General features: G+C 42.2%; 1 protein-coding gene across 1 annotated transcript in view; it reads left to right on the plus strand.

Annotated features, from left to right (window-relative positions):
• The window catches only part of LOC140466712 (phosphatidylinositol 3-kinase C2 domain-containing subunit gamma-like), a 223,152-nt gene that overhangs the window by 165,245 nt on the left and 43,799 nt on the right, over positions 1-14,108 (plus strand). The window contains exons 27-29 of the mRNA XM_072562213.1: positions 1,771-1,880; positions 2,995-3,196; positions 5,667-5,791. Of these exons, the coding sequence (XP_072418314.1) occupies positions 1,771-1,880; positions 2,995-3,196; positions 5,667-5,791 (437 nt within the window). The remainder of the gene's footprint in view (positions 1-1,770; positions 1,881-2,994; positions 3,197-5,666; positions 5,792-14,108) is intronic.

A 14,108-nucleotide genomic window follows, 5' to 3' on the forward strand; every position in this document is an offset into this window, starting at 1 on the left:
CTTGTTACTGTTCTCAACCATCTCCAAAATAACTTTTAAAGAAATTGATAAAAGTAGACTTTCCATTTTCCAGATATGTTGTAAGTGTACTCTGTTCTTCCAGATTATAGCTTCAGGCTACAATAGCCAAGTGTTAAGGACTCCCAACAGTGCAGTTTGATACTTTTGAAAACCAATGGTCTAAGGCCATGCCTCTTACCAGCACAGAGCAGTGGTAAACCTCACACACTTTGGAACATCCTGTGCATCATAACAACATTGGCCTTGCCAGATGATATTGAGGGGAAACATTCCTTTGTACCCAACCCAACCGTGACCTCAACTGGAATCTCCTCTCCTGCATTTCCAGAATTAAAGTGTTGCAAGGATTTTGGTTTGTTTTAACATAATTGGTTCATGGCATGTGAACTTTGTTGACTAGGCCAGCATTCATTGCCTATTGCTAATTGCCTTTAGTGTTATGGACCACAGCTTACAGAAAGCAATAGTGAGTAACAGACAGGGTTATTAACGTACAAGTTGCCCAGCGAATTCATAGAATTAAATTATACATAATGACCTGTGAATTTCAGAACTTTCTGGTCAATATATATGTCAACCATTTGCTTCAGGGAGAAAGTGAGTATTGCAGATGCTGGAGATCAGAATCGAAGAGTGTGGTGCTGGAAAAGCACAGTAGGTCATGCAGCATCCGGGGAGCAAGAGAGTTGATGCTTATGCCTGAACCATTGACTGTCCTGCTCCTCGGATGCTGCCTGACTGGCTGTGCTTTTCCAGCACCACACTCTTTGATTCGAATAATTTGCTTCACACAAACAGCATCATACCTTTAAGAATTTTCTAGATTTGGTTACTAATTCTTGAGTTAACTTGCTGCAGGAGGTTAAACCTATTAATTAACAGCATAATTCCCCTTTAAGGCTGTGACAATTATTAATGACAGCCAATCAAGATCTCTGGCCCAGAAAAGGAATAGTTTAAACAGTAGATTAGACAGTAAATTTAAATAGGGTAAAAACAATGACTGCAGATGCTGAAAACCAAATACTGGATTAGTGGTGCTGGAAGAGCACAGCAGTTCAGGCAGCATCCAACGAGGGCTTTTGCCCGAAACGTCGATTTCGCTGCTCGTTGGATGCTGCCTGAACTGCTGTGCTCTTCGAGCACCACTAATCCAGTAAATTTAAATAGTAGATTTAAAACACTAGTTCCTTCAGGCAGTGAATTATTACTGGAAATTTGAATGTTTTTCTCTTGCTTTTACCTTCTCTTGCTTTTCCCTTCTTCTCTTCATGCAATCTTTTGTATCTGTTTCTTTCTCATTCTGCATCTGATCTCATTCTATCTCACCTCTTTATTTCACAAAGCTAACATTTCACTGGCTAAGGTGATATGTTGTTGGCCACAGCACTCACTAGGTTTCCAGATGCTTAAGCCATGGTGTCACCACGTCATACTTAAAGCAAGTTATTTCAAATTAGGTTCAATCCGAGGATGTAGGAAAAGGTTTAAGTAAAGATAGACAATGCTTACATCATCATCCCACTCGAGTAAGTTCCCCATGATGTGCTAATAATAAGAAAGATTTGTAGATCAAGATCAGACCAAGTAAATATAGGATGCAGGTACCTATAATAGATGAGAAAAATAGCACAATTCCAGATTTCTGGGGGCCACTGTGTGCAAAGAAATGGCATTGTCTGTAATTTGTGCTTCTGGTACCGACTCTGTAATTTAGCAATAACAGATCTGTCATTCTTGCTTGTTCAGATGCTGTCAGCTGGACTTCCTGAGCTGGCTGAAGTCCAGGACCTGAAGTACGTTTACAATAACTTGCGACCAAAGGACTCAGATGCACAGGCCACCTCTTACTTCACAAGGTTGAAAGTTGAGTTTTTGCTTTTCCTATTTACTATGCTACTTGTCCCAGCTCCTTCTCTGTCTAAATTCGATAAATTTAGTGCAATAAGTTTGTACCATAGACCAGACAGCTAATTACACCAACCCTTAACAAATAAGCTTTATAATTAATACAGTAAAATGGTTGATTAATGAAGCAAAGCAGTCAATGGCTGGGACGATGTTCAAGGTTCTCCAGAATTACTTGGCAGTAAGCCCTCCCCAGTCAATTTTTTAAATGTAGAAGGGTTGCTGAGAAATATGTCATAGCATAAGTGTTGCATTAATAGGGATTATGTGAATTAACACTTTACACTCATGTATTTCAAAAAGAAAATTGAATACAATCAATAGGACTCCAGGTTGATAAATGAAATTTGGAACAGAATATTTAATATGTGGAGCAGTTTGTATTATCTATGATGGCTAAGCTTTTGCAATTCCTTTGCTGAAAAGAAATGCAATCCATCAGGTCCAGGAGACTATTGGCCTTTAACACCCCATGTTCCTCCCCCCATTTTTCTCCAGAATCTTTCTCTACTGATAGTTCTTGTGTTTATTTCCTCCCTTCCTCCCTCATCACTATACAGTAGTCCCTTGATCATTTAGTATTTCGGGAATGCTAAAATGATGACAGGTGCAAAATATTTACTCAATCCCTCTGCCATTTACTGGTTCCCATTACTTATTTCCCCAGCCTCATTTCCTAAATATATTGTACATTTTCAATAGATTTTTAAATATCGATTGTAAATATATTAACCATTGGTGCCTACTAAATGAGCTTCGTCACAAATCACCAGTGAAAGCTGAAAATCAATACTCAAACATAAGATGTACAGAGTTTATACAAAATAAGGAGCAACTCGAAGTCCCTCTACACCGCAGAAGTAATTGTAAAAGATTCACAATTATTCACCATTACAATCACTGAACAGATTGCATGAAATTCAACTGAACTCACAATGCATAACTATTAAAATTCAGGCCAGTGCACTGGAAATGTTCCAGTGTAATTGAAGGTGTTTATTGGATGTTGATAGTGTCTAACATTCTATGACAGAGACCAGTGAAATTGATTCTTTTCATCACCAGCTTGATAAAGGAGAGCCTGAGAAGCTTACCAGTGAAGATCAATTTTGTCGCCCACATCTTAGCACAGATGAAATTGGTAGGCCCAGATGTCCAGCCAAGCCTGACCTTTGCACCAGAAAAGTATACGTTAGAGACAGACGGTCTAATAAGCTGTGTGGCAGTGTGTGGTTATGAGAAGAAAATTGTCCCTCCTAAGGATTATGTAAGTACTATGGAGATTTAGACATATGCTTAACACTGGGTTGACACTAGACTTGAAAAATTTTATAATTATGAGTTTTGGAAAATTCTTTCTGAGACAAACTCACTTTTAGTTTAAGAAATCACTCGGTCTCTTTTTAAAAGGTAAAGCTGAATGAGCAGGGTGTAACAGGAACAGAGGTTATTGAAAGTCCACAAGCAGTTCATACTGAATGTATGCAAATTCAGTAACTACATTGCACTTGGCTGTAGCAGTGAGAGTTTAATTTTCTTTGGAAACCAGATGCAGATTGTGTGGTTTCCAAAGTCTTGCAAGGGGTGGGAATGATCCTGAAACCGGTTCCAGTGCCAAGTTCAACTGATTCGCAAACTAAGTTCGAGGCTACAATGAGCACTGCCCACAACTCAGGACAACTCAACAAGGCTTCTTCAGCAAGATTTCACAAACACAGGCCCTCCATTACTTCGAAGGCAAGGGGGCAGTAGATAGCTGGAAACACCACCACCTGTAATCCCCCTGCCAAATTACAAACCATCATAAACTGAACAAATAACACCCGTACCTCACTGTGGCTTGGTCAAAATCCTGGAAATCTCTCCCAAACAGCACTGTGGGTGTATTTACACTGGACTGCACACGTTCAAGAAAAGGGCCCATCAGCACTTTCTCTAGGGCAACAGTTAAGGAATAAAGAAAGACATGGTTAGCAAGAAAATCAGAGACACCCACATCCCAAAATGAATTTTAAAAAGGGCACGTGTTAACTATTTACCAGTGCCAGCACAAGATAAACATTCATTCCAGCAGCAATGGTATACCTTAACCTCCAGCTGGCAGTCAGATGTCAGAGTCCAATAATTTCTTTTCTTTCTGTTGTCAGTGTGATGGAATTGCTTTCATGGATAGTACTTGCCCTGAATTACCTCAGCTAAATGACATCGTTCGTGAGGGGTGTCAAAAGCAGGCCAGCAGGGAGGCAGTGGTCTAGTGGTATTATTGCTGGACTGTTAATCCAGAGACCCAGGTAATATTCTAGGGATTCAGTTTCAAATCCTGCCATGACAAGTGGTGAAATACAATTTTAAAAATCTGGAATTAAGAGTCGAATGATAACCATGAAACCATTGCCGATTTTTGGAAAAATCCATCTGATATACTAATGTCCTTCAGGGAAGGAAAGAGCCAGCCTTGCCTGGTCTGGCCTAATGTGACTCTTGACCCACTGCAATGTGAGTGACTGTCCCCAGCCCCATGGACATTTAGGGATGGCAAATAAATGCTGGCCCAGTCAGTGACGCCCTGGACCCATGAATAAACAAAAAGCAGCTGACTGCCAAGTCAATGCACTCAAGCACAACAACATCGTAAACATGATGCCTTATCCAGTAGACATCCCTGAATCATAATCAAAGACTTCTCTTACCTGGTGCACGAGGCCAAAGGTCCGGCTCCCAGGCTGAGCTCAGCAGCACAGCTCAAACTGATCATCAAACCTGGAACCTTTACAGAATTCTATGACTCCCCACTTCAGGTGACTAATACATCAGTTTGAACCACCAGGCATTGGCAACTTCCAGTGTCTTCCACCCACTAGGAATTGAAGACTGGTCTCCAGCATATTGCTTCAAACATTGCAGAAGGGAAGTCATTTGGGCATTAAAAGAATGAGGGTTCTATGAATAATTCTACTTATTTTTTATTGACCACTTTCAAAAGCGGGGTAGGCAGGGGATTGAAAGAATTGTTTGACAAACATGCGGATTATTCCAATTTGGGTTTTGCAGTTGGCAATGTGCCTGGATGCTGGACAATTGAAAGGAGGATAATGATAGTGTGGTTCACTTTGAGAAGTCATGTGTTGAAACCTCCAGAAATCGGCCCAGCAGAATTGCCAACCCTACCAGCAGAGATTACGTGATCACAGGATGTTTACAACATCATTTGGGTGTAAAACCTGAAAACATATTAAATGGGCAATACTGAATTCCCACACAGCTGGAAACATAAAGCAAGCTGACTTGAATAATCCCACTCACACAGTGTTTACAGAGCACAAAGGACCCACTTGCCTTGCAAGCAAACCATAACTCTTTTAGATTTGACTTATGGTTGACCCAGTGAATTAATTAGCTGCAGATGAGAGCGCTACATTCCAATGCAATGTTTTAGACAACATCTTTCCTCTTTTAACATATCTGGGGACTCTGCAAATGCAATTATTTTGCAAAGAAACCTCACTCAGCAAGCTGAAAAACGCTGATAACTAAGTGGAAAATGCACAGAGGTCAGGAAGGTTACATTCTATCAACCTTTAAGTAGCTCAAGAGTGCTGCTTGTCAGATGCCATAAACCCCAGTAATCTACGCTGAAATCTGTGCAAGGCTCCTACCACACAGTTAATCAGCTTGAAGTCATACAGGTAGAATCTATCTGATTTTCCTAACTACTCCTACATCTGACTTCATTTCAGTTTTATAAGATACAAGTGGAACGAGCAGGGCAGAGTCAGGCTTCCTTCATTGAAAGAAACTTCAATCAATTTGTTGAACTCAACAAACAGCTTCACTGCTGCTTTCCAGCATCTGAGTTACCGAGGTAAGGAATGATGATTAGGTAGTTTGGCACACTAAAGACACTTCCTTTAAAATATCATCCAGTCCATTCCCCTGCTGTGCAACTACCCCTCGATCCTATAATGCCTAATTCTCTGTCCTCACCCTGCCTTGAGGACTGCCCTTCACTCCCCTCACTGCTATCAGGTACCTCTTTGACAATGTAACTTTCACGTTGCCTTGCTCTTCAGTAAAGATGGAAGCTCCTTCTCTCCCTTACTCAGTTATCTTGTCACGGGGACAGGAAATCTCAATATTCCCACCACAGCAGATGGTGAAATTTGAGTTAAATGAAGAATCTGGAAGTAAGGATTTAATGATAACCATGAAGCCATTGTCAATTACCAGAAAAACCCATTTGGTTCACTAATGTCTTGTAGGGAAGCAAATTTGCCATCCTTACCTGGTCTGGCGCACATGTTTCTCCAGACCCACGGCAATGTGGTTGACTCTTAACTGCCCTCTGGGCAATTAGGGATGGACAATAAATACTGGCTTAGCCAGAGATATTCACGGCTCATGAGTGAATAAAAAAGAAATGAGAGTTCTCAAGCTTTTAGCCAACAGAGAGGTGGCATGGACATGAATGCACCAAGGGAGGAAGGAAGATGCAGGTGTCCAAACGCAGTAAATTCCAAATCAGGGTTGTGTTTTGAGCCCCCCACATCGGTGAGGAAAACCACGTTGTTAACTTAGGAGTCTACTCCAAGGGCCTGCGGGGTCCCTTATTTAAATTTGGTTGTGAGAACTGAACAAAGCCCTTCTCCAGGCACCCACTAATGCCCAACTGCACAGTCTGGAATGGACACTCAGAGATAGCATGAAACTTAGAAAACAAATTTGCCAAATAGTTGCGTCTGGCTCCAATAGAGAGGGTATGTTTCCTCTTGTAGAAGTCAACATTACTACAGCTCCGAAGAAGAATCATACCAGAATCAAAATGTTAATTCTATTTCTCTCTCTCTCCACAGCTGCTGCTAGATCTGCTGAGTTTCTCTTGCATTTTCTGTTTCAGATTTCCAGCATCTGCACGATTTTGCTTCTATGTGGCATGAACCTTCCTGCTTCTTGCTTCACAAATTCAATGGCTGCCGCCGAATGAATTTCTTGACTTTTTCCACTGAGTCATTTCATTCAGTAGGATTTTACACGTCTGAATTTTGGAAATGGGACCATTTAAGGCTTGCCTATGCTCAGGGTTTCTTTATGCCACCTATGTCCTTTGATAACTATGAGAACACTCATTTCTTTTTTATTCACTCATGAGCCGTGAATATCTCTGGCTAAGCCAGTATTTATTGTTCATCCCTATATTGCCGTGGGTCTGGAGAAACATGTGCGCCAGACCAGGTAAGGATGGCAAATTTGCTTCTCTACAGGACATTAGTGAACCAAATGGGTTTCTCTGGCAATTGGCAATGGCTTCATGGTTAACAATTGTCCACCAACCGAATTAATGTGATGTCAATGCTAGTTGAGACTGCCAGGTTGCTGTGTGAAATTGAGCAGAGCGATGAATTTGTATAGCTGTATTTGCACGGGAGCTGAAGAATTTGCTTTCGTGTTTCATCAGCCTGTGAGTTTCAAAATGAGAAACAGACCTTCACAATTCATGTGTTGAAAGCTGGGTGCTGGAGGAATGTGTGAATTAGTTTCTTGTTTCTGGCCTTGCTTGTAATGATTTATTTAAATGTCCACACATTGACATTTATTTTGCTTTTTCATGTAGAAGGTGAAAATAGCCCCAAGAGCTGTAAACCATGCTGCTGATTTTTCTATATTGAATGCGTGGCTAAAGAGGATACTGTTCCCTCAGCAGGATTTACGCATTTCTTATCCTTCTAACATGAAGAGCATAATTTTATTTGCCCTCAGTATGGGCCTACTTCCATCTCACCAATTATTATCACTACACATACTGAACCTGCTGCTCACTTGGAGTTTCCTGCCAAATAAAGATCCTCAGTGATGTGCACGTCCAGTTCATGCCCGAGGGGAAAAAGGAGAAATCCACTTTTCTTTTTCTCTGTCTCTTCCCCTTTCTTCAGCAGCCCATCACCCCAAAACATCACCCCTCCTTCGACCAATCCATGGTGTTTAATCTGTGGCAAGAATTAAATCTTTGGGTGGCTATTCATACTAATATCAGGCCTTTCAGTGTGGGTCCCATACATAGTTACAATGTTTACCCTTGGAACCCACATGTATTACATAATGAATGAAACCAGTCCAAAATTGCACATGCAATTATTCTCTGGGAGGTATTGGAATGCACTAAAAAAACTTTCCCCACCCCAATGTCTCAAATTGATAGTTACAAGTTATAGTGGCTCATTAAGTCCCAGCTTCTCTTTCTTTTAGCACCTTTGTTATTAAATGTTTTCCAGAAGTGGAGAAATCAACCTTTTGCACCCTGAGCCTGACTTGTCTATTAAAAGAAAAGTTCAGATTTCTCTCACAGTTTCTTGTAGTTGGTGTTGTGGAAATATTGGGAATCTGATGACTTGAGCAAATCAAGTCTGCAATACTCCAGGATACTGGATGATTTACTGGCTAACAGATGGGAGCTGGAGTGTTAGTTCTGTTATTGGGAGCAGGGAGTTTTTTCCTCCACAAGCCAACACTTAGTCATTGTTCATTGAGAACTTCCCTGAGGTGCACTGTGCTCCTGCAATCTCCTCATGCAGAAGGCCTCTAAGGCTAGGTGCAGTTCCAGAAGATATCAGTATCCATGACGTCAGAGTAACCATTGGAATTGTACCCTGCGTATCCTGCGGCACAATGCTAAGACTATTCTAACTGGCTTAAACCAAAATTATGTTTCTTATCTCTGTAATTATTATCCTATAATAATACCCCTTTCTGTAATTAATATAAAATTATATAATTAACAAGAAAAAGTAGAGAATAAAAAGTAGAACAAAGCTAAAATGTCTCAAAGACAAAGGAATGAGACCGGACCAACCACTGAGCATCAACCAAGACAATACTAACGACAATGACAAATTTAGCCCTGCTAATCTTGCAAAGTCTTCCTTACTGACATCTTGGGCTAATGGCAACATTAGGAGAGCTGTCCCACAGACGTGTCAAACAACAACCTGACACAGTTGTACTCATGGAATCATATCTTACAGACAATGTCCCAGACACCACCATCGCTATCCGTTGGTATATCCTGTCCCACTGACTGCATGGACCCAGAAAGGTGGCAGCATAGTGGTATAAGGGAGCGGGGGTGTTGCCCCGGGAGTTCTCAACATTGACTCCCAACCCCATGAAGTTTCATGGCATCAAGTCAAATGTCTGCAAGGAAACCTGTTGCTAGTTATCACATATTGCATCTGCTCAGCTGATGAATCAGTGCTTCTCCATGTTCAGCACCAGCTAGAGGAAGCACTAAGAGAGGGTAAGGACACAGAATGCACTCTGTGTGGAAGGGGCTTCATTATCCACCACTGGCACTAGCTCAGCAATGTCACTACCAACTGAGCTGGGCAAGTCTGAAGGGAAAAGGCTGCTAGACCTGTGGCCTGTGGCCAACAAGATGGAAAAAAAACTTGACCTCATCTTCATCAATCTGCCTATCACAGATGTATCTGTCCATAACAGAATTGGTAGAAGTGACCATCATGCAGTCTTTGTGGAGACTAAGATCTGTTTTCACATTGAGAATACCCTTCAACATGTTGTGTGGTGCTATCACTGTGCGAAATGGGACAGACTTCAAACAGATCTAGCAACTCAAGACTCTGTATCCATGAGACACTGTGGCCCATCAGCAACCACAGACCATTACTGACAAGCCGGGGGATCTACTCTGGTTCAATGGCAAGTGTAGGAGGGCATGGCAGGAACAGCACCTAAAAATGAGGTGTCAAGGTAATGAAGATACAACACAGGACTACTTCAGTACAGACAGCATATCTGCAAGCAGCAGACGTAGCCAATTCCACAAAGAACTGCCAAATCAAGATGTGAATGGTGGTGAACAATTAAATAGCTCATGGGAGGAGGAGATTCTACCAATATGAAGGGGAGTACAGTGTAATAGCACAAAAGTCAAGTGTGAAACCTTGCAACAACCTTCAGATAGAAGTGTTGAGTGGATGATCCATCTCAGCTTTCTCTAGGGGTCCCATCACAGATGCCAGTCTTCAGCCAATTCAATTCATTCCACCTGATATCAAGAAATAGATTAGGGAGAACACAAAGGCATTTTACACTAATGTGAGGAATAAGAGAATGGTCAAAGGAAGAGTAGGGCCGATCAGGGATAGCATAGGGAACTTGTGTAGAGAGTCTGAGGAGGTAGGGGAAGCCCTAAATGAGTTTTTTGCTTCTGTCTTTACAAAAGAAACAAACTTTGTAGTGAATGAAACCTTTGAAGAGCAGGTGTGCATGCTGGAATGGATAGAGATAGAGGAAGCTGATGTGCTGAAAATTTTGTCAAACATTAAGATTGACAAGTCGCCAGGCCCGGACCAGATTTGTCCTCGGTTGCTTTGGGAAACGAGAAATGCAATTGCTTCACCAACTTGCGAAGATCTTTGCATCCTCGCTCTCCACTAGAGTCGTACCTGAGGACTGGAGAGAGGCAAATGTAATTCCTCTCTTCAAGAAAGGAAATAGGGAAGTCCCCGGCAACTTACAGACCAGTCAGTCTCACGTCTGTCGTCTGCAAGGTGTTAGAAAGAATTCTGAGGGATAGGATTTATGACCGTCTGGAAGAGCATGGCTTGATTAAATGCAGTCAACACGGCTTTGTGAGGAGCAGGTCATGCCTCACAAACCTTATCGAGTTCTTTGAGGATGTGACTAGAAAAGTTGATGAGGGTCGAGCTGTGGATGTGGTGTATATGGACTTCAGCAAGGCATTTGATAAGGTTCCCCATGGTAGGCTCATTCAGAAGGTCAGGAGGAATGGGATACAGGGGAACTTAGCTAACAGGATACAGAATTGGCTGGCCAACAGAAGACAGCGAGTGGTAATAGAAGGAAAATATTCTGCCTGGAAGTCAGTGGTGAGTGGTGTTCCACAGGGCTCTGTCCTTGGGCCTCTACTGTTTGTAATTTTTATTAATGGCTTGGATGGGAAGATTGAAGGATGGGTTAGCAAGTTTGCAGACGACACAAAGGTTGCAGGTGTTGTTGACAGTATAGAGGGCTGTTGTAGGCTGCAGTGGGACATTGACAGGATGCAGAGATGGGCTGAGAGGTGGCAGATGGAGTTCAACCTGGATAAATGTGAGGTGATGCATTTTGGAAGGTCGAATTTGAAAGCTGAGTACAGGATTAAGGATAGGATTCTTGCCAGTGGAACAGAGAGATCTTGGTGCGCAGGTACATAGATCCCTTAAAATGGCCACCCTAGTGGACAGGGTTGTTAAGAAAGCATATGGTGTTTTGGCTTTCATTATCAGGGGGATTGAGTTTAAGAGTCGTGAGATCTTATTGCAGCTCTATAAAACTTTGGTTAGACCGCACTTGGAACACTGTGTCCAGTTCTGGTCGCCCTATTATAGGAAAGATGTGGATGCTTTGGAGAGGGTTCAGAGGAGGTTTACCAGGATGCTGCCTGGACTGGAGGGCTTATCTTATGAAGAGAGGTTGACTGAGCTCAGACTTTTTTCATTGGAGAAAAGGAGGAGGAGAGGGGACCTAATTGACGTGTACAAGATAATGAGAGGCATAGATGGAGTCAATAGCCAGAGACTATTTCCCAGGGCAGAAATGACTAACACGAGGGGTCATAGTTTTAAGCTGGTTGGAGCTTAAGCTGTTCTTTACACAGAGAGTTGTGAGGGCATGGAATGTGTTGCCACAGCAGTTGTGGAAGCGAGGTCATTGGGGACATTTAAGAGACTACTGGACATGCATATGGTCACAGAAATTTGAGGGTGCATACATGAGGATCAGTGGTCGGCACAACATCGTTGGCTGAAGGGTCTGTTCTGTGCTGTACCGTTCTATGTTCTATGATACTGGAAAGGGTAAGGGCCCTGACGATGTTCCAGCAATAGCACTGAAACTTTTGCTCAAGAACTTGCTCTGCCTCTGAAACAAACTGTTTCAGTACAGATTCAATGCTGGCATCTACCAACAATGTGGAAAATTGTCCTATCCACAAAAAGCAAGACAAAATCCAACAGCCAACTCTATCAGTCTTCTCGATCGTCAGCAAAATGATTCAAGGGATGGGTGACAGTGCTATCAACAGCATTTACACACCAATAAACTGCTGACTGATGCTCAGTTTGGTGTCTGCTAGGCCCACTCTATTCTTGACCTCTTTTCACCCTGGGTCCATATTTGAGAAAAAAAGCAAATTTAAGATTGAAAATGAAGGTGATTAGCCTCACATCAACGCAACTTTTGATTGAGTTTGGTGTCAATGAACCCTGGCATAAATTGAGTCAATATGAATTGGAGGAAAATTCTTCACCATTTGGAGTTTTACAGACCACAAAGGAAGACAGTTGTAATTGTTGGAGATCAATCATATCAGCTTCAGGACATCTCTGCAGGAGTTCCTCAGGCTAGTGTCCTAGCAGCTTTATCATAGACCTTCCCTTCACCATAAGGTCACTGCTGATCGCACAATGTTCAGTATCATTTGCGACTCCTCAGATACTGAACAAGGTCATGTCCAAATGCAACAAGACATGGACGCTATCCAAGTTTGGGCTGAATGATAGCATGTGCTGGGCAATGATCACCTCCAACAAGAGAGAATCCAACCATCAGTCCTTGACATTCAACAGCATTCCTATGGCTGAATCTGACACTGTCAATACGGTGGGGGTTGCCACTGACCAGAAACTAAAGTGAATTAATACATTCTGTGACTGCAGGTCAGGCACTACAAATCCTGCAGTGAGGAACTAACCTTCTGACTCCCTGAATCCTGTCCAAGTCAGGGTCTGATGGAATACTTCCCACTGGCCTAGCTGCGTGCAGCTCCAACAACACTCAAGAAGTGTGACACCATCTAGGACAAAGCAGTCCACTTGAGTGTCAAAACATCCACAAACATCCATTCCATCCATCTCTGATGCTCAGTAGCAGCAGATACATTTACTATCTATAAGGTGGACTGCAGAAATTTACCAAGGATCCTTCAACAACACCTTCTAAACCCACAGCTACTGCCACCTAGAAGGACAAGGGCAGCAGGTACATGGAACACCACCACCTGCAAGTTCCCTCCAAGTCATTCACCATTGTGACTTGGAAATATATCATCGTTCCTTCAGTATCACTGGGTCAAAACCCTGGAATTCCTTCCCATATGTCATATGGGTCTACCTACAGCATTTGGACGACAGCAGTTCAAGAAGACAGCTCACGACCATTTTCCCAAGGGAACCAGGGATGGGCAGAAATGAATTCTGGCCCAGCCAGTGACACCCACATCCCATTGAATGAATAAAACAAAATATTGATCTTCGCCTCTGAACTCAAAGCTAGAACTGAAATTGATGTTTCAATTTCTGCATGTGACATCCCCATTTGCTTTAAGCTCCCACTTGAACATCTTAATACATTGTTTAATTGACCTGTTGGATAGTGTAGTGTTTGTAAAGAGGTCTGCCGGGTGGACCTCATAGACTACAAGTTCCCTCATTGCGGCTGTTAATCTGGTTCAATCAGGGAGCCTTGACTGACAGATATAAACAGGAGTGTCAGAGGTTCTGCTCACTCAGAGAGCTGGATCTGAGTAGGCTGGATCAGTGTCAAGGATTCTCCCCCTGTAAATAAAGGGTGACTTGGAGACAGGATATCGGTCTCTGTGCAGTTATTTCAGATAGTGCCACCAATGTTATACAGAAAACAACCATCTCACACAGTCAGGAGGAGCTGCAACTTTGGTAAATTCTACAATTTAATTCAGTGGTGATGTGAAGTTATGCCTCTCTGCAATGGACTTTCATGTCAAGACACCAATTAATTTCAGGACGATGAATGTAAACAGCTACCTCATGGAGTCAATTCATAATCACAATTCTGCTGCTCATTCACTGCCCTACTTTTCCATCCTAACCAGCGTGTCTACACAATTACTTGTAACACATCTGGGGAAAACATATATACTTGCATAATCTGTTACACACTCGTGCAGGTATGATATATACAGGTAGTTCTTCTATAACAGGATGGTTGCATTCTTGTGCAACCTCACATTAGAGAAAAACTGCTTTAGAAACAATGCTTAAAGTATTGGCGATGTAATCGCATTACAAACAACACTCCTTTTAAAAGTTTCCCCTTTAGAAACATCGTCCCCAATTTATCAATCG

This window comes from Chiloscyllium punctatum, chromosome 44 (genome assembly GCF_047496795.1).
Source record: "Chiloscyllium punctatum isolate Juve2018m chromosome 44, sChiPun1.3, whole genome shotgun sequence".
NCBI lineage: Eukaryota > Metazoa > Chordata > Chondrichthyes > Orectolobiformes > Hemiscylliidae > Chiloscyllium > Chiloscyllium punctatum.